This window comes from Macaca fascicularis, chromosome 5 (assembly GCF_037993035.2).
Source record: "Macaca fascicularis isolate 582-1 chromosome 5, T2T-MFA8v1.1".
Classification (NCBI taxonomy): domain Eukaryota; kingdom Metazoa; phylum Chordata; class Mammalia; order Primates; family Cercopithecidae; genus Macaca; species Macaca fascicularis.
Genome location: NC_088379.1, coordinates 66,232,340 through 66,252,805, shown reverse-complemented (window position 1 = coordinate 66,252,805; position 20,466 = coordinate 66,232,340). Strand labels below are relative to the sequence as shown.

Here is a 20,466-nt window from a genome sequence, read left to right as displayed (position 1 = left end):
CAGCAAGAAACTTTTAGAAGGGTCAAGACTAGGAGAGTAGAACAAGAGGGTCAAAAACTGATTCCATCTGGGAATAATATTTAGTTGGATCAAGAAAAACAACATAGAAACCATTAAGAAACTGTTGAGACTAAACCCCCAAACATATGAGAATCATCAACTTGTAGCCCTCCAAGTTACCAGATTTGTGCTGAAAACATTTAAAAATTAATAATGAAGAATAAATTTGGTTTACTTGTTGTAATATTTCTATAAGTGTGGTCAAAAGGGATGTGAGATTGTGGACATAAGTTAGAGCTGACAGTAATAAATAGCTGTGGTATTAGTTGGTTTTCTAGGAGAAAAGCCATGAGAAGAATTAACAAATTTAAACCAAAGGGTTTCAGGACATTGAATCAGATGAAAGATGAACATTAGCTTATTTTTGAGACTCACCTATTTAGGCTGTATGATGACTGGAAGGACTTGAAGGACTTATCTACCCAGAGCTTTAATTACTATCTATATGCTGATACCTATAATATCCACCTACCGCTCTCCTCTAAAACTGCCTCTCTTGCTTTATTTCCTATCTTAATGAAAAATACAACTACCTATTCTATCCAGATATCTAAATCAGAAACTTGAATTATGCAAGACTACTACTCCTATCCACAATCATGCCCTAAATCCTATCAATTCTACTTTATTAATGCCTTTCAAATCTTTCAAGCTCTCCCTCCTGTCATCAGCAGAAGCCCTCATCATTTCATATCTGGATTATATCAGTCTCTTTACTAATCTCCCCCATTCTAGTCTTGTTATTTTTCAATCCATTCTTTACACTGCTGCAAGAATCACCTTTGGAAAACAAAAACTGGATCATTACAACCCTGCTTAATTATTTTAGTTATTATGTATAGCTTCAGGATAAAGTCCAAATACTTTCAACATCAATTCATATCTACATCTAGATTTGCTTATTTCATAAACTGCATCTCCCAAAACCCCCCTCCAAACAAACAAACCAAAAAAAGCCATCAGTACTGAACTACCTATAGTTTCTCTAAAGCACTGGTTGTCAAAAGGCAGTCTCTAGACCAGCAAGATCAGCATTATCTGGGAATTTGAAATGCAAATTATCATGACTCACCTCAGACCCAGGGAATCAAAGATTTTTCAGAGCAGGGCCCAGTAACCTGTATCTTAATAAGCCCCCAGACAATTCTAAAGCATGCTAAATTTAAAAAAGATCAAGCTCTCTGCTCCAGATCTCTGCACAAGCTACTTCTACTTAAAATATTCCATAACTTCCTCCTTACTCCACTCAATCACTTAGCTAACTCCTAATTCATCCTTCAGGAAGCTTTCCCTAATTTCCAAGTCTTAGGTAGCTTGCTATCAACATACGACTGTTTACTTACCTCTACCCCGCTCCTCCAGCAGACTAATTCCTTGACCCCAAGTAATTGACTGGTATTTTATCTATGTATATTCCCAATGCCTAATGACAGAGGCAGGACTATGGTGAAACAAGAGTAGCCTCAGCTGGAAAATTCAAGAAGGTGCTCATTTTTAGGTCTGTGCAAGTACAGAACCCGAACTAATACAATCCTGTGACTGAGTGCCTTAAATTTTTCACCCTAGTGTCTCATTGTCTTACCCTAGTCCTGGTCCTACTTTACCTCATTCCTGTCCCATGGCAAGTACTCCATATACATACATTTCTTCGTATATATGAAAGGGAACAGTGTCACATGTACTACACGCAGGCTGGGGGCAAGTCAAGTTGTTCTTCTTAACTTCAGACTTCAATTTCTTCTCCCATCAGATGACAGTTTAGACTATATGATATATAAGGATTCCTCCACTTTTTCAACTCCCAGTTTGATCAAAAATCCAACATCTATTTCAGGACTGTTAAATAAGTGTTTTTTGATAGTTTCAGAGATCTAGCACATTTATCCAAGTTCTGTAAGAACTTATTTACCCATCTATTTATGTGCTCATCTGACACAGTTGTGATGCACTGGTAATTTCTTTAGCATTTCAGGCATCCTGGAGCAGAAAAGTGAGCTCCTCAAAGCAGTAACAGTATTATTTAACACTTCAGTACTAACATATGCCAAACCTACTATGCTAATAGCATTTAAACCTTATAAAAACTCAATGAGGTAATCATGTTACAGAATGAGAAACTAAACAAAGTAATCTACTCAAAGTGGAAGAGTGATACTTTGAACTCAGATCTGACTCCAAAATCCAAAGGCTGTAACAAAATAAATACTTGCTGCTATCAATCAAGAAACTCAATGATTTAATAATTCATAGCAGGGAGTGGATGGATAGCATTAGGAGATATACCTAATGTAAATGACGAGTTAATGGGTGCAGCGCACCAACATGGCACATGTATACATATGTAACAAACCTGCACATTATGCACATGTACCCTAGAACTTAAAGTATAATAAAAAAAATTAAAAAATAATAATTCATAGCAATAAGGCCTCACAGATACAATGCCATAGTTGTACTAATCTTTCACTTATTAATCTAAATGCCCAACAGTCAATAGTATTTGTGTATGAGAATGCCACCTTATGATCCACCAATCTTTTCAGGATCATTTCCTTTAAAAAAGTGACAATTCTTCCAAAACAATAAATGTTTCATATTGTAAAGAAAAAAGTTAGCAAAGCAGCTCTGAGTATACTACCTTTAAAAGGGCCTGCTTTCAAAGTGAGCCCTGTAAACTTAAATTTCAGGAGTGTTCCTGTCATTTCCTATTTGGCAAATGTGGTGTTGTGGGCTTAAACCGCTTATACAAAAAATATGGTTTAGGCAAATACTGCCTTCCTTCAGGGAGTCTGGAATTGTAGTACTTGCTAGGTAGAGAGTACCTATATGACCACCCCCCATAAAGATCTTGGGCACTAAGTCTCTAGTGAGCTTCCCTGATAGACATTTTGCCTATTTGTCACAACTCATTGCTAGAGGAATTAAGCAACTCCTGTGGGAATCCACTGGGAAAGGACTCTTCAAGCTTCTGCTGATTTCCTCCAGACTTGGCCCATGTACTTTTTTTCCACTGAATTTGCACGGTATCCTTTCACTGTAATGAATCACAGCCACGAATACAAATATATGCCCAATTATTCTAGCAAATTACCAAATCTGAGGGTAGTCTTGGGAACCACCAACACAAGTAATTTACTTTTTTATGTGTAATGAACTATAATCTTGTAGATTATAAACTCCTTGGTGGCAGAACCTCATATGATCAATCTTTGTATCCCTCACAGCCAAGACATTAAAATAGCTGGATTATTTATATTGCCTTTCCCAACTAGAACATAAGCTCCATGAGAGCAGGGATTTTTGGTTTGGGGTTTTGTTTTCCCATAGCTATTATCCCTCTACCTAAAATACTGTATGTATTAAAGCTTTAAGGAATATCTTTACAACTGATTTAATATTCCTTTTGATGACCCAATTTAACTTGGTCCTCATGATATTCTCTCTATAGAAATATAAAATCAAACATAATGTCCCTTACAGAATGATTTTATCTATGAACAAACATAATTTAAATAAAAATACTTACTCTCCTCTGATTTTACCACCCACCAATCAGATGGACGTCTGGAAATTCTTCGACTTCTCGTGACAGTTGAAATCACTTCTTCAGGCACAAGTTTGTTCTTGGACTCATTGGAAAAGTGCTTCTTTTTAGCTTCTCCCTTATCTTTTCTAGCGCTACTTTTCTTGCTTCCTAAAATAAAGAAAACCATAAAACCAATTCACAATCTACTAAAAAAGTTTTCAGAAAACCACAAGATTATTAAAAAAAAAAAACCCTCAATTATAGGAACTTCTTAAATTTATCCTGTGGCCTTCTTTTCATGTCTATTTTTAAAAGTCACATGTTCTCTTTCTGTCAATTATACGTGCTGCTGAAGTAAGCACTAACTTCCTATTAAAAACTGAAAAAAAAATACAGTTCCTTCCTACAACTTCCCAAGTAAAATTAGGCAATTACTGCTTTCCTGTTTAGAAATGACTTTTTTCAACCTAAGAAGAGGAGATTTAAAGTGTGATTAAATTATAAACTCTGAAATAGAGGCATTATTTTGCATCATCCAGGCTGACACAATCTAAGTATGTGTCCTTTAAAAGCTGTGGTCAGAGAGATGAAATGATGGAAGAAGAGGCAAGATAAATTCAAAACATGAGAAGGCTGGTATTGCTAGTTTTGTAGATGGTGGAGGAGGACCATGAGTCAAGGAATATAGGTAGTTTCCAGAGGCTAGAAAAGGCAAAGAAACAGATTTTCTCCCAAAATCACTAGAAAGAAAGAAAACCCCACCAATACCTTGATTTTATCCCAGTGGGACATCTGACCCACAGAACTGTAAGATAATCAATGTTTGTTGTTTTAAGCCAATAAGTGTATAGTAACTTGTCATATGACAGCAATAGAAAATTAATACAACTGGCATGGTAATTTTTTTTTTTTTGAGACGGAGTCTCGCTTTGTCGCCCAGGCTGAAATGCAGTGGCCGGATCTCAGCTCACTGCAAGCTCCGCCTCCCGGGTTCATGCCATTCTCCTGCCTCAGCCTCCCGAGTAGCTGGGACTACAGGCATCCGCTACCTCGCCCGGCTAGTTTTTTGGTTTTTTTTAGTAGAGACGGGGTTTCACTGGGTTAGCCAGGATGGTCTCGATCTCCTGACCTCGTGATCCACCCGTCTCGGCCTCCCAAAGTGCTGGGATTACGAGCTTGAGCCACCGCGCCTGGCCTGGCATGGTAATTAATGACAGCATTATATTCACTAACCAATCTAGATACAGAATATATGTAAAAATTAGTGTGTAGAATATAGCAGATACTCAGTAAATATTTAATATTGACAATTATAGAGAGCATCCTTCAAGTGTACTTCCTTCATATGTCTTTTCCTAAGAAATTATGGATAAATCAAAATTTTGTACCCTCCCTTTTAATCTTATGCACGTATGTATATTATCTATTGTTCTACAGAACCCACCAGAATGATCTTGTTAACAGTAGAAATAATGGGTTAGTAATTTTTGTGATTACAGTGCCTAATGCAGTGTATGGCATTCAACAACTGTTAGATAAATGAGTGAATGATGGAAGAGAATGGATTTTTATCTCTATAAAAAATAGTCCCACGGTACCCTAGGATTTTTTTTAACATTTTTATTTTCTAAAGAATTTATCATTTGTCTTATTCATGTTCTGATACTAACTTGTTTACTAGCCTTTCCTTTTCACTTTGCCCTCTATGTATACTGCCATCTCACAAGGTAAACAAAAACTATGTAAGTTAGAATTAAATTATATATAAAATAAAAAGATTCTAGAAAAAAACTTATAGGCTTTTCGGGCTCTTTGTTCATTTAGGTTTACTTTGCCTACTTGCCAAAGTTAAGTTGGGATATTAAAAAACATAAAATGCGTAGAATAATGATCACAGTTATATTTAATATAAACACTTACCCACAGGTGACATCTGTTTTTTGGAAACACAATCATTTCCTATCTCTTCACGCTCTTCTATATTTCTGTCTGAATTTCTTTGAAATTTGTCTTGGGTAGTATGTGACATACGTATGTTTTCATCTTTAGACTGTCCCACATCAAGCTGTTCTTCAGCTGGTTTAGCCTTAAATTTTCTTCTCTGTTTTTGTTTTATAGTCCTTTTGCTTCCAGATGATTTTTCTGCATCCTTGGAACACATTTCATATTTTGCAGATTTACAATCATTTTCCGTTTCACCTGTCAAAGCATAACTTGTATCCAGTACTGTTTTATCAGAGGACTGAGATGGTTCTACTGGGTGAGGTTCATGAGAATGTTTGCGATTTGCCAAAGTCTTAGGTAATATATTATGATGCTTTTCTCTTGACTTTCTATTTTGAAGCAGTGCAGTGCTCTCAGCCGGAGATATTGGGCGTTGTTTCAGAGGCCCTGCCTTTCTTGGTATTGTAATCCAAGATCTACTGGCAAAACTTTGATCTGACTCATCAATTATAAATTCATCCTCTATCACCTTCTTATCATCGGGAGGACACGAATGAGGTGGAGCAGTTGCTGCATGCCTAACAACGGGACTGAAACAGGGTGATACTTTTAACAGTTCAAAAAAATAAAGCTTTTAGATTTGTTTAGTAAAGAAAATCATCTAAGAAATAAAATCTAAATATCTTTTAAACAGTTTATGCATCTCCTCAATTTACACTTAATCGTACAAATCTTTCCCTCCTTTTACATTTCTATGCCTGTTCACCCTTATTTATAATAGTAATGACATCACAAAAATTTAGAACTAGAAATCTAGACATCAACTAATTTGATCCTACCCACCCACCCATTATATATACTAAAACTGAAGCCCAAAGAGATATAATTATAACCCAGATACATTGACTCACAGTCCAAAATGAATGCCACTATTATATATAATCTTATATTAAATTACATATTTGTATATATATCTTTTGGGGTCTGAATTTCTTCACATTCAAATGAGCCAACAAGATTATTTCTGACAACACTCCAAGTCTAATATTTGACTTGGACTACTACTAAATTATAAGAGATTGGGGAGGCAGGCATGGTGGCTCACGTCTGTAATACCAGCACTTTGGGAGGCCAAGGCGGGTGGATCACCTGAGGTCAGGAGTTCAACACCAGCGTGGCCAACATGGTGAAACCCCATCTCTACTAAAAACACAAAAATTAGCCAGGCATGATGGCGGGTCCCTGTAATCCCAGCTACTTGGGAGGCTGAGGCAGAAGAATCGCTTGAACCCAGGAGGCAGATGTTGCAGTGAGCCGAGATCGTGCCACTGCACTCCAGCCTGGGTGACTGAGCAAAACTCCATCTCAGACAAAAAAAAAGGGAGAGAGATTGGGGAAAATTTCTTCCTATCTTTTTTTACATTCCACAGTTCTTCACATATGGCAACACCAAATACACAGATGGTTGAATGAATGTAAAAATTACTAATATTACTATAGGACTATAAATTGTAGACCCACAGAACTATAAAATAAATGTTGTTTTAAGCCGCTAAGTGTGTAGTGACTTGTTATATGACAGCATATGTATAAAAATGCATTTCGTTTGGATATTTCATATGTATTTCCATATTATAATCATGGTATAGAAATAAATGGAGTGCATCTAGAGAGGTAGCATAAGCACAAAAGAAATCTAGTGCCACAGAAACAGGAAAAAATAAAAGGCAAGTCTTATCACAAAGCATACAATGCTATAGAATGTCATAAATAATGTAGTCAATGTTTCCCAACTCTAGACCTTTCTCCATAGTCCTAGCCCAAACTACGTATTTTACTAAAAGGCAGAAAGCCTATATGATGAATATTATTGTTGTTTCCCACGCCAAATGTTGTAAAAGGATAAAGAGTAAGACGGACAATTTCAGCTACTATCTTACGGCTTATAATCGAACATCAACATTAATTCTTAAATTTTCATAAAAGCATGTACATGTTAAGTACATACAAAGAGAGTCATGCATTTAATGAGGTGTTGAATAAATTAAGACTAGTGCATTGAAATTACAGAGTACCTCCTCCAATTAGTCGGAAAAATTTCCCAGAGAAGGAAGGAATTATTCCAAGAATGGTAATCTGATAGACTAATTTTACATTTCCCTGATTGTTTTAATAGCTTTGAGCACACCACATATTGCAGTGAGATACACAAAATAAAAAACAAGGTAAACATCCAAACTCCAAAGCTGGCATACGCACTCGTTTCCACTTTTTCACTTGGATAAGGCTCAGTTAGCTGTGTTTAGCCATAACAGAAACAAAGACAGAATGCAAAAATTAGATTATGTTTTTCTCTTTTAATTAGAACACACAAAAGGAATCAGAAATGAAAACGCCTTTATTCCTCTAATCGTAAACTCCTGACAAATCTTATAATGTAAAATAGTAAATACTCTAAGAAATATACTCTCTAACGGTAGCATTTCACAAATTTATATAATTAGAAAACTCTATAAAAACTAATAAAGAACAAAGTCAATACAAATACTATAATGAATGTATGTTTAACAGAGATGATATCCTTAGGAAACAACCTTGACACTATGAAAGTTTAGAATAGGGAAAGATGGCTTCTAATTTGCTAGAAAAACCATGAAAGGCTTTGTAGCATTTAGGCTGGCTGTTGAACGATTTATAAGATTTGGTCACAAGGAAATGCAAGAAAGACAATCAAAAGGAAGAGCATAAGTGGAAGTAATGAGGCTAGAAAGCACTGGGAATAATGAATAGTTATATTTGACAACAATTAAACATAAAATTAACTTTACTCACTAGAACATCAAAAAGAACATTAAAAATAATCTCTCAGACGTAATATAATTAGCCCACAAGTATAACACATTTGTTTCAGACGGTGGTGACAATATCCATATGAGGTTTAAAATATATACATAAAAATTATTAATCAACTACAGGAAGCGGAAGCAGAGACTGAACAAAAAGGGAATTTCATTCATTCATTTTAACATGTTTTTATAAAAACTTCCTTTTTATTTTTGAGACAGAGTCTCACTCTGTCACCCAGGCTAGAGTGCAGTGGCGCAGTCTCAACTCACTGCAACCTCCACCTCGCAGGTTCAAGTGACTCTCTTACTTCAGCCTCCCGAACAGCTGGGATTATAGGTATGTGCCACCAAGCCCGACTAATTTTTGTATTTTTAGTAGAGATAGGGTTTCACCATGTTGGTCAGGCTGGTCCTGAACCCCTGATCTCAAGTGATGTGCCCGCCTCGGCCTATCAAAGTGTTAGGATCACAGGCGTGAGCCACCGCATACAGCAATAAAAACTTCCTAGTATGTTCACTAGCACTCTGATACCTATGATAGTGACATAAGGGCAGCCTAACATAACAATGTCTAAATACAGCATTGCTAGTCAGGTGTGGTGGCTCACGCCTGTAATCCCAGCACTTTGGGAGGCCGAGGCGGGTGGATCACCTGAGGTCAGGAGTTTGAGACCAGCCTTATCAACATGGGGGATATTCCATCTCTACTAAAAATACAAAAATTAGACAGGTGTGGTGGCAGTTGCCTGTGATCCCAGCTACTCGGGAGGCTGAGCAAGAGAATCACTTGAACCCGGGAGGCGGAAGTTGCAATGAGCCGAGATTGTGTCACTGCACTTCAGCCTGGATGACAGAGAAAGACCTTGTCTCAAAACAAATACATACATACATACATAAATACTGCATTGACTTCATTCTTTGATATTACACAGACAAACTAGAAGGCAATGAAAACTGAATGAACCTGTTTTCTTTCAAGTCTAATTTAGTATCTATTAAAAAATGGCTTTGGGAGTGACTCACTGACTGGTAAAAAACAATCTCTCCTTACAAGTCAGACAAAAATTTCAACTAAAATATTTGTTAATTAAATTACTTATTTCTAAGTTAAATAGCATTAGGAATCCTCATATATGGTTCATAGAATTAAAAAAAAATGCCTCAAAGGCAAGTTTCCTAATAACTCACCTGGATTTACTTTTTCGTTTTACTGTTTCTAAAAACAATGTTGAAAAACTTTTTTTAGCTTTTCGTTGAATTTCATATTCTGAATCTCGTGTTATATTCTGAGATGATCCTGATGGTTTTCTTTCTTGTCCTTCTGATGTTTTATACTCTTCATCTGATACTTTATTATCTATTTCTATTTTTTTTAACATAACTTTATCTTCAAAGTTTAACCTAAAAGGTTAAAAGGAGGGTAAGTTGAATGCTCCCATAACGTTTCTTGAGTTACGAGTCTTCCTGAACTCCTTTACAGAGACAATACAGACCAATTTAAAATTCTGTACTAGGCATTTATTTAACACATAAATGCTGATTTGTGCATTCCAAATACACAAGATAAACTGCTCAGGAAGATTAACTTTTGTATTTATCAACAGAAAAACAGGAAAGAGAAAATAATGGTTAAAGTATACATCAATGAAATGTACAGCTAGGCAATGGTTCTCAGGGCAATCTTAGAGCACTGTGACAGACCAAACTTTGAATATCAAAGTCTTAGAATATACTTAACTCCTTGGCTCCACACAATACTCTACATATAAATTACACTCATTACAGAGATCTCCAAATGCAAAAGACCTTGAATAATCTACTTTGCTTCCTAAAGGCCAAAGGTAAGGCCAAGAAAGAGAAACCAGCTGTCCACAAAGCATAGCATCCTCAATAATACTTATGCACTGCTACCCTAGAAGTGACCTGATACATATTTACACTTGCAATTACAAAAAATATTGAGAAAATACAAATTGTTTCTCTTAGGAAGCTATCAAATACTATCAGAGAAAAAACACATTTTTCCAGACTATAGAAAAGTTAACCTCCAAACTTCTCTGAAGTACACTTTAAGGCCTTCCTTAATTATTATAAACTGAATATATGCTAAATGTATACTTTCTCATAACGTGTTAATATTCCTCCTTCCTTACTGTAAAATAATATAACAAGATTGAATTATCATTTTTTAATACAAAAAGTAAAATTTTAAAAGTGCAATTAACATTATTTAAATAAAATGTTACCTTTTTTTGGTTTTAAGTGAAACCTCTGTACTTGAAGGCAGCGTATTTACTGAATTTTCAAAAGTGTAAGTCTCTCTCTTTTGGGCACTAGATGGAATAACATTTTGCGATACAGATGTTTTTGCATCCAAAAGAACAGAAGGTGAGCCAACAGATAAGTAAAATTCTTCACCAGCATCACTGTGATAATCATTTATGTTTCTACTTGACATCTTTTTCGAGTCAGATGTATTTTTGGAACTAACATCAGTTGCCAGAATTTTCTGACGAACTTCATGGGCCTGAACTAGAAGAAAATTACATAAAGATACTTGTCAATTAAAAGAATAATAAGAGAATCAAGCAGGCTTTTAAAAATTCTGCAATAATTTAATCAGAAATAGTTTTCAGAAAACTCAAAGTCATTAAGATTAGAATCAAAGGTCTATGATTTTAAAAAGTACTTAAGATTTTTCTATCTTTGGGCTAACGGTGACCTAGGGCAGTAAGATGATCACATATTTACACATACACACATGGAATATAGATATAACAGATATATAGAGATATGACATAACCATGTGTGTATATATGCATAAACAGTATATATGTATATGAATATTTATGTATAATGAGAAAATATAAGAGAATATATACATATTCTCTTAAACCTCACCCTTCAGAATGAGATGGCATTTCCCTGCTTCTCCCTGTAAATACAACTAAATTCCCTGGAAATTATCCATCAATCAACAACAGGACTCTGAAAGCTGGAAGAAAAAAAGGTAGACTAGCTAGGAAACTCAAGACCAGGAAAAGATAAGCCTTGGGTTTTCTGTCTATCTCCCATATACCCCTGGACTGGTTACTGGAGAAGCCTATAACCTGGAACCACCAATAGGTGAAAGACAGGGTGGAGGCCGGGTGGAATTGCATTCTCTGAACAAGGTAAACCCAATGAAGACGTAATGAGGAAACTCAAGCCCCATTCAGCATTGTGGGCCATGGAGCACTCCTTACTACCTGCATTGGCAGAGCAACAAAGCCCTGGGCTGTGCTATGGGACTGTAGCAGCAAAGGAGCTCATACCAAGCCAGTCCTGCTTCCATAATCATAGATGGCAGGCGGTATGACCCACATGATGCTGTAGAGTAGTGAAACTTCTGATCTTCACAGCCCAAGACAACATTTTGATCCACTGATAGTATTGACACCCAGGCCATCCTAGTCCCTACTTTACAACCAGGGCACCAGCAGAGAGTCTAATCTGAGGCAAGAACAGCGTAAGAGAGGGCAGCATCCCCCTGTCCTCCACCCAATGATATAAGGAAACCAGGCCCAGCAGCTTCTAACCAGAACCCCACACAGGTGAACAAGGACATCAAAAGGTATCTTCCAACCACCCCAGACAGCACCAACAGGAACTGAGCTAGAATCCTAACAGCATCAGAAAATGAAATAGAACAAAACACCACTGCTATTACTCTGAACACTTAACTATCACTGAAAATAAAACTCATAAAACTAAGAAAGAGGGGCTGGGCGCAGTGGTCCATGCCTGTAATCCCAGCACTTTGGGAGGCCAAAGCAAGTGGATCACTTGAGGCCAGGGGTTCAAGACCAGCCTGGCCAACACGGCGAAACACCATTTCTACTAAAAATAGAAAAATCAGCCAGGCGTAGTGGCACATGCCTGTAATCCCAGCTACTCGGGAGGCTAAGGCATGAGAATCACTTGAACCCAGGAGGCGGTGGTTGCAGTGAGCTAAGATCATACCACTGCACTCCAGCCTGAGTGACAGAGCAAGACTCTGTCTCAATAAATAAATAAATATACAAATAAATAACGCAAGAACCTACACATTAAACCAAAATAGGGCAGCTATGTGCTGTAACAAAAGATTTAAGCAGTCTAAGAATCCCCTAACATAAGTAACCAAATCTCAGGAATACAATCAAAACAACTCATCATACCAAAACCAAAACAAACCAAAAAAAAAAAAGAAATAATGATCAATAGACATAAATAAATGAGATGAATCAGATTTTAAAATTATTTAACAAGAAATTTTAAAGCAAACATCATAAAATGCTTTAATAATTACAAATCCTCTTGTAACAAATGAAAAAGAAACTCTCAAAGAAGTAGCATTTAAAAAAAAAAAAAAAAGACAGTTTTTTGGATATTAGCCATTATCAGTAAGTAGTGGTTTTTAAATGTTATTTTTAATTTTCCTAATAACAGTGATGTAAAACAAATCAAAACCACAATGAGATACTACATCACACCCATTAGGATGGCTATTATTTATAAAAACAAAAGATAACGACTGTTGAATTAGAAAAAATGGAACCTTTGTGCATGCACTGCTGGTGTGCATGTAGAATGACAGTCACTATGAGAAGTGTACACTGAATCCTTAAACTTAAAATTGAAAGCAGGAACTCAAACAGACACTTTCACACCAATATTCATAGCAGCATTACTCACAATAGCCAAAAACTCAAAACAACCCAAGTGCCCATCAACAGATTAATAGATAAAAAGCGGTATACACATACAATGAAATATTACCCAGTCTTAGAATGAAATTCTGACACATGCTACAAAATGGATGAACCTTGAAGACATTATGCTAAGTGAAATAAGCCAATCACAGACAAATTTTCTGTCTGAAATTCACAGACAGATAAAGTTGAATGGTGGTTGCCAGGGCTGATGGAAAAAGAGATACTGTTTAATGGGTACAGTGTTTCAGTTTTGAAAAATGAAAGAAGTTCTATGGATTCATGGAGGTGATAGCCTCACAACAATGTGAAAGTACTTAATGCTACTGAACTGTATACTCAGAAATAAAGTGGAAAATTTTATGTTTATATTATATAATATTTGAAAATACATTTCTTTAAAAAAGAGCAAAGGAAGTGATGTGTATATATAAACAAACTAAAACAAAAAGTCTTGTAAAGTTAAAAAATATTAAAATACACGATAACAGAAATAAGTAACAGTAGTATTTAAGTTGGGAATTCATTGTTTCAGTTACTATTTCTGCATAATACAACTTCTTAACTTGGTTGCATAAAACAACCATTTGTTATGTTCATGGATTCAGTAAGTCAGGAATTCAGCAGAGCACAGAAGGGATGGCTTCTTCCATGAAGTCTGAGCCCTGGAATCATCTGACAGCTTGTTTACACATATTTGACACCTGGTCTGGGCTGCAGGGTGGGAGTCTTTCTCTCCATAATGGCTAGTTTGGGCTTCTTCATAGCATATTGTCTGGGTTCCAAGGGCAACTGGAGAGAATGAGAAAGAGAGGAAGAGAGACAGATCCAGCATGCCAGGCAGAGCCACATAACCTTTTATGACCTAATCATGGAAATCACACGTATTATATATGCCACATTTGATGTATGATATGTAGAACCAACTTCACTGAAGTGGATGGGGGGAAAATGTGATGACCTAAGAAAGATCAGAAGTGAATCGAAGGCTAAGTGTGGTGGCTCATGCCTGTAATCCCAGCACTTTGGGAGGCCGAGGTGGGTGGATCACTTGGGGTCAGGTTCAAGAAGAGCCTGGCCAACATGGTGAAACCCCATCTCTACTAAATATACAAAAAGTATCTGGGCACAGTGGTGCGTGCCTGTAATCCCAGCTACTTGGGAGGCTGAGACAGGAGAATCACTTAAACTCAGGAGGCGGAGGTTTCAGTGCTACCAAGATTGTGCCATTGCACTCCAGCCTGGGTGATAATGGCAAAATTCCATCTCAAAAAAAAAGGAATGAATCTGCTAGGCATGGTGGCTCACACTTATAATCCCAGCCCTTTGGAATGCTGAGGCAGGCGGATAACTTGAGGTCAGGACTTTAGGACCAGCATGGCTAACATGATGAAACCCCATCTCTACTAAAAATACAAAAAATTAGACGAGCGTGGCGGCTGCTGCCAGTAATCCCAGCTACTCAGGAGATTGAGGCAGAAGAATCGCTTGAACCCTGGAGTCAGAAGTTGCAGTGAGCTGAGATCATGCCACTGCATTTCAACCAGGGTGGCAGAGGGAGACTCTCTCTCAAAACAAACAAACAAACAAAAATGAATGGAGTATGTAAGACTGAAGGCAAAAGAAACTGTACATAAGCACTATTTTCTAGTTGATAAAACTGTTTTCCACAGGATATGAGTCAACAATTCTGACACTCTTTTACATGTATACAGAAATGTAAAAGATAAGTAAATGGATGTTGAACGGTGAATGCCCAGTTTCTCATTCATGTAATGGGAGTTTACAGATAAGCAAGAGGAGGAGGCTAGAATAATCCACATGGTAATGGATTAGAGTCAGAGACATCAATATGAACTTATGATTAGTTCAACATAGATACAGATAGTTACATTTAAAGATATTTATAGATATGTGCTGATACACAAGTTAGCATACACACACATACATTTACCCAGCTTTATCAGTTGAGAGGGTCTAGAAGCAACAACTCTACAGGAGTGACAGCACACCTAGCACTCAGATCTTGGTTTCTAATACCATTACCCAGTAAAAGAAATCATGATTTCATGAAGAAACGGTTGATTCTGGGATGGGGCAGGAGAGCATCTTGTGGCTCCAAAAGGTATGAAAGTGCTCAGAAACAACAACAAAAATGGGCTACGTCAAAGGGACACTGGAACCAAAGTAAGAGCTTCTATTAGCCAAATCTGGAACAATTTGAATAACAAAATAAACAGTAATGAATTATAAAGCAGAAAATAAAATTTCTCCATCAAGAAAAGAGCAAAATAAACCCAATCAAGCAGAAGGACGGGAAAAAATAAAGAGCAGAAATCAATAAAACTGAAAATAGAAAAATACAGAAAATTATTGGGGGAAAAAAACCTACAAAATGATAACAAAAGTGACAACCATAAGAAGACACCAACCACCAATATGTGGAATAAAATAGGCGATGATATCACAATAGATTTTGCAGCCATCAAAAATAGGGTAATGCTTCACCTTTGAAAACTGGCACAGACAAGGATGCCCTCTCTCACCACTCCTATTCAACACAGTACTGGAAGTTCTGGTCAGGACAATCAGGCAAGAGAAAGAAAGGTTATTCAAACAGGAAGAGAGGAAGTCAAACTGTCTCTGTTTGCAGATGACGTGACTGTATACTTAGAAAACTCCATTGTTTCAGTCCCAAAATTCCTTAAGCTGGTAAGAAACTTCAGCAGTTGGGAGGGTCTCAGGATACAAAATCAATGCGCAAAAATCACAAGCAGCAGCACACCAACACGGCACAAGTATAATATGTAACACACCTGCACGTTGTGCACATGTACCCTAGAACTTAAAGTATAATTAAACAAACAAGCAAACAAACAAACAAAAAAACCACAAGCATTCCTATACACCAATAATAGACAAGCGGAGAGCCAAATCATGAGTGAACTCCCATTCACAATTGCTACGGAGAAAATAAAATACCCAGGAATACAACTTACAAGGGACGTGAGGGACCTCTTCAAGGAGAACTACAAACCACTGCTCAAGGAAATGAGAGGACACAAAGAGAAAAAAATTCCATGCTCATGGATACAAAGAATCAATATAGTGAAAATGGCCATACTGCTCAAAGTAATTTATAAATTCAATATTACTGCCATCATGCTACTACTGACTTTCTTCACAGAACTTGAAAACACTACTTTAAATTTCATATAGAACCAAAGAGCCCATATAGCCAAGACAATCATAAGCAAAAAGAACAAAGTGGAAGGCATTACGCTACCTGGCTTCAAACTATACTACAAGGCTACAGTAACCAAAACAGCTTGGTACTGGTACTAAAACAGATATACAGACCAATGGAACAAAAGAGAGGCCTCAGAAATAACACCACACGGCCGGACGCGGTGGCTCACACCTATAATCCCAGCACTTTGGGAGGACAAGACGGGCAGATCACGAGGTCAGGAGATCCAGACCACGGGGAAACCCCATCTCTACTAAAAAATACAAAAAATTAGCTGAACTCGTTGGCGGGCGCCTGTAGTCCCAGCAACTGGGGAGGCCGAGGCAGGAGAATGGCGTGAACCCGGGAGGCGGAGCTTGCAGTGAGCCGAGATCGCAACACTGCACTCCAGACTGGGCGACAGAGTGAGACTCCGTCTCAAAAAATAATAATAATAATAATGACATCACATATCTACAACCATTTGATCTTCGACAAATCAGACAAAAACAAGCAATGGGGAAAGAATTCCCTATTTAACAAATGGTGCTGGGAAAACTGGCTAGCCATATTCAGAAAACTGAAACTGGACCCCTTTCTTACACCTTATACAAAAATTAACTCAAGATGGATTAAAGACTTACATGTAAGGCCTAACATCATAAAAACCCTAGAAGAAAACGTAGGCAATACCATTCAGGACATAGGCACGGGCAAAGACTTCATTACTAAAACACCAAAAGCAATTGCAACAAAAGCCAAAATTGACAAACGGGATCTAATCACACTAAAGAGCTTCTGCTCAGCAAGACTGAACAGGCATCCTACAGAATGGGAGAATATTTTTGCAACCTCTCCATCTGACAAAGGTCTAATATCCAGAATCTACAATAAACTTAAACAAATTTACGAGAAAAACAAAAACAAACAATCCTGTCAAAAACTGGGCAAAGGATATGAACAGACACTTCTCAGAAGAAGATGTTTACGTGGTCAACAAACATCATAAAAAAAAGCTCATCATCACTGGTCATTAGAGAAATGCAAATCAAAACCATAATGTGATACCATCTCACACCAGTTTGAATAGTGATCATTAAAAAGAGAAGAAACAGATGCTGGCAAGGATGTGGAGAAATAGGAACACTTTTACACTGTTGGTGGGAGTGTAAATTAGTTCAACCATTGTGGAAGACAGTGTGGCAATTCCTCAAGGATCTAGAACCAGAAATACCATTTGACCCAGCAATCCCATCACTGGGTATATACCCAAAGGATTATAAATCATTCTACTATAAAGAGACATGCACATGTATGTTTACTGCAGCACTATTTACAATAGCAAAGACTTGGAACCAACCCAAATGCCCATCAATGATAGACTGGATAAAGGAAATGTGACACATATACACCATGGAATACTAAGCAGCCATAAAAAAGAATGTTCATGTCCTTTGCAAGGATATGGATGAAGCTGGAAACCATCATCCTCAGCAAACTAACACAGAAATAGAAAACCAAACACCGCATGTTCTCACTCATAAGCAGGAGTAGAACAATGAGAACATACGGACACAGGGAGGGGAACATCACACACCGGGGCCTGTCGGGGGAGGGGGAAAAGGGAAGGGAAGCATTAGGACAAATACCTAGGCTTAAAACCTAGATGACGGTTGATAAGTGCAGCAAACCACCATGGCACATGTATACCTATGTAACAAACCTGCATGTTTAGCACATGTATCCCAGAACTTAAATTAAAAAAATACGTATTAAAAAAAACTCAAAAAAAAAAAAAAAAGGGCCGGGCGCGGTGGCTCAAGCCTGTAATCCCAGCTCTTTGGGAGGCCGAGACGGGCGGATCATGAGGTCAGGAGATCGAGACCATCCTGGGTAACACAGTGAAACCCCGTCTCTACTAAAAATACAAAAACTTAGCCGGGTGAGGTGGCAGGCGCCTATAGTCCCAGCTACTCGGGAGGCTGAGGCAGGAGAATGGCGTGAACCCGGGAGGCGGAGCTTGCAGTGAGCTGAGATCTGGCCACTGCACTCCAGCCTGGGTGACAGAGCGAGACTCCGTCTCAAAAAAAAAAAAAAAAAAGGATAATGCTATGAACAACTTCATGCTTACAAACTTGACAGATGATTAGAAAAAATGGACCGATACCTCAGAAAACACAAACTACCAAAATTCGGTCACAACGAAAATGATAATCTAAATAGTCTTATAACTATTCAAGAATGAATTTTGTTATTTAAAGTTCTTGAAAAAAAAAATCTCCTGGACCAGAGAATTTCACCGGAGACTGTTACACCAAATAGTTAAAGAATTAACACCAATTTTACACAGTCCCTTCCAGAAATTAGAAAAGGGAATAATTTCCAACTCATTTAATAAGGCAAATATTACCTTGATACCAAAACCATACAAACACAGCATTAAAAAAATATAAACCAATCTCTCCTTACTTAAATACAAAAATCCTTGAAATTTTAGCAAGTCACATTCAACAATGTATAAAAAATAGTAATAATGCACAATAACTGACATTTATAGATAACTACAATCAACAACAGAAAACATTTTCTTTAAATGCCCATGAATCATTCATAAAGACAGGCAATATCTTGGGTCACAAAACAAATCTTCATAAATGTAAAAGAACTGAAATTACACAGTGCATACTTTTCATAAAGGAATCAAGATCAGAAATTAATATGTAAAAGATAAGAAATTAGCAAACACTGAAAAATTAACACACTTCTAAATAACCAATAGGCGAAAGTCTGAAAAGATATTTAAAAATACACCAAAATAAGTGAAATGAACAGAAAATACAAGACACAAAACATGTGGAATGCAGCTACAACAGTGCTGAGGGGGAAATTTATGCCAAATGAATACATTTGAAAAGGGAAAAAGAGCTCAAATCAATAATACATCATGACCACATGGAAATTTTATGCAAGGCTGGTTAAACATTCAAAAAATCAATCTGTATAAGCCACCATATTAACAGATTAAAGAAGAAAAATCATATGATCATATGGATTTATGCAAAAGATGCATTTGACAAAATCTACATTACCCATGATTAAAATTCTCAGCATACTGGCAGGAAAAAATTTCCCAACCCTATGAAAAACATCTACTAAAAACTTACAGCTAACATCATATACTTAATGTGAAAGATCAAATGCTTTCTAAGAGCAGGAACAAGGCTAGAATTTTCACCCCGTCGTTTTTTTGTGTTTGTTTGTTTTTTGTTGTTGTTTTTTGAGACAGGGTCTGACTCTGAACCCAGGCTGGAGTGTGGTGGCACTAGCACAGCTCACTGCAGTCTCAACCTTTTGGGCTCAAGTGATTCTCCCACCTCAGTCTCCCAAGTAGGCAGGGTTACAGGTACCTGCCACTGCACAGGCTATATTTTTGTGTTTTTTTGTAGAGACAAGTTCTCACTACGTTGCCTAAGCTGGTATCAAACATCTGGCCTCAAGCGATTCTCCCACTTCAGACTCCCAAAGTGCTGGAACTATAGGTCTACGCCACGGTGCTTGGACCCATCATTGATACTTAATACAACACTGAAGTGTTAGCTAATAACGGTAAGAAAAAGAAATGAAAGACATAAACTAAATTTACCCCAAACTACCCACAATTATTATTTTAAGTGGCACCATACTAATTTCAGTTAAAATCATAGAATAGACATGGGTATCTAATATCATCATTATTAAACAACATTGACTCAGAGATTCTATCAAAGGCAAGCAGACTGAAATAATCAGATTAAATATAATAAATAAAACCTCTCTTTAGCTGATGACATTGTTATATAGCTTAAAGAAAACTAGAAGATTCAAATTTTTAAAGGTCTAGAATTAATTTTTTAAAAAACCTTGGTAAGTGCTGAATTAAAATTTTCTTGATATAAAAATTAGCCTCATAATTTAACAAAATGTTCAGAATAGTACAAAAATTATAGTATAGTTAGGATTAACCTTAACAAGAAAGTCAGTGACCCAATACTATGAGGGAGGGGAGAATGGGAAGCCAGAAGACAGACTTTATTAAAACATTTTTTATGATAAAACATGAAATTTACCATATTAACCATTTATGAGTAT

At 36.9% G+C, this 20,466-nt stretch overlaps 1 protein-coding gene across 9 annotated transcripts in view; it reads right to left on the bottom strand.

Moving 5' to 3' along the window:
• Positions 1-20,466, bottom strand: part of CENPC (centromere protein C) — a 72,314-nt gene that overhangs the window by 36,926 nt on the left and 14,922 nt on the right. For 8 of the 9 annotated variants that reach the window (XR_012434901.1, XR_277169.4, XM_005555193.4 and 5 more), the window contains 4 exons: positions 10,623-10,908; positions 9,565-9,777; positions 5,507-6,120; positions 3,587-3,754 (listed from right to left, as the gene is read on the bottom strand). Coding sequence is in view for 7 of the 9 variants with exons in the window: in XM_005555193.4 (XP_005555250.3) it covers positions 3,587-3,754; positions 5,507-6,120; positions 9,565-9,777; positions 10,623-10,908 (1,281 nt within the window). In the remaining 2 variants the exon portion in view is untranslated. The remainder of the gene's footprint in view (positions 1-3,586; positions 3,755-5,506; positions 6,121-9,564; positions 9,778-10,622; positions 10,909-20,466) is intronic. The other variant, XM_074039919.1, reaches the window with a different exon arrangement.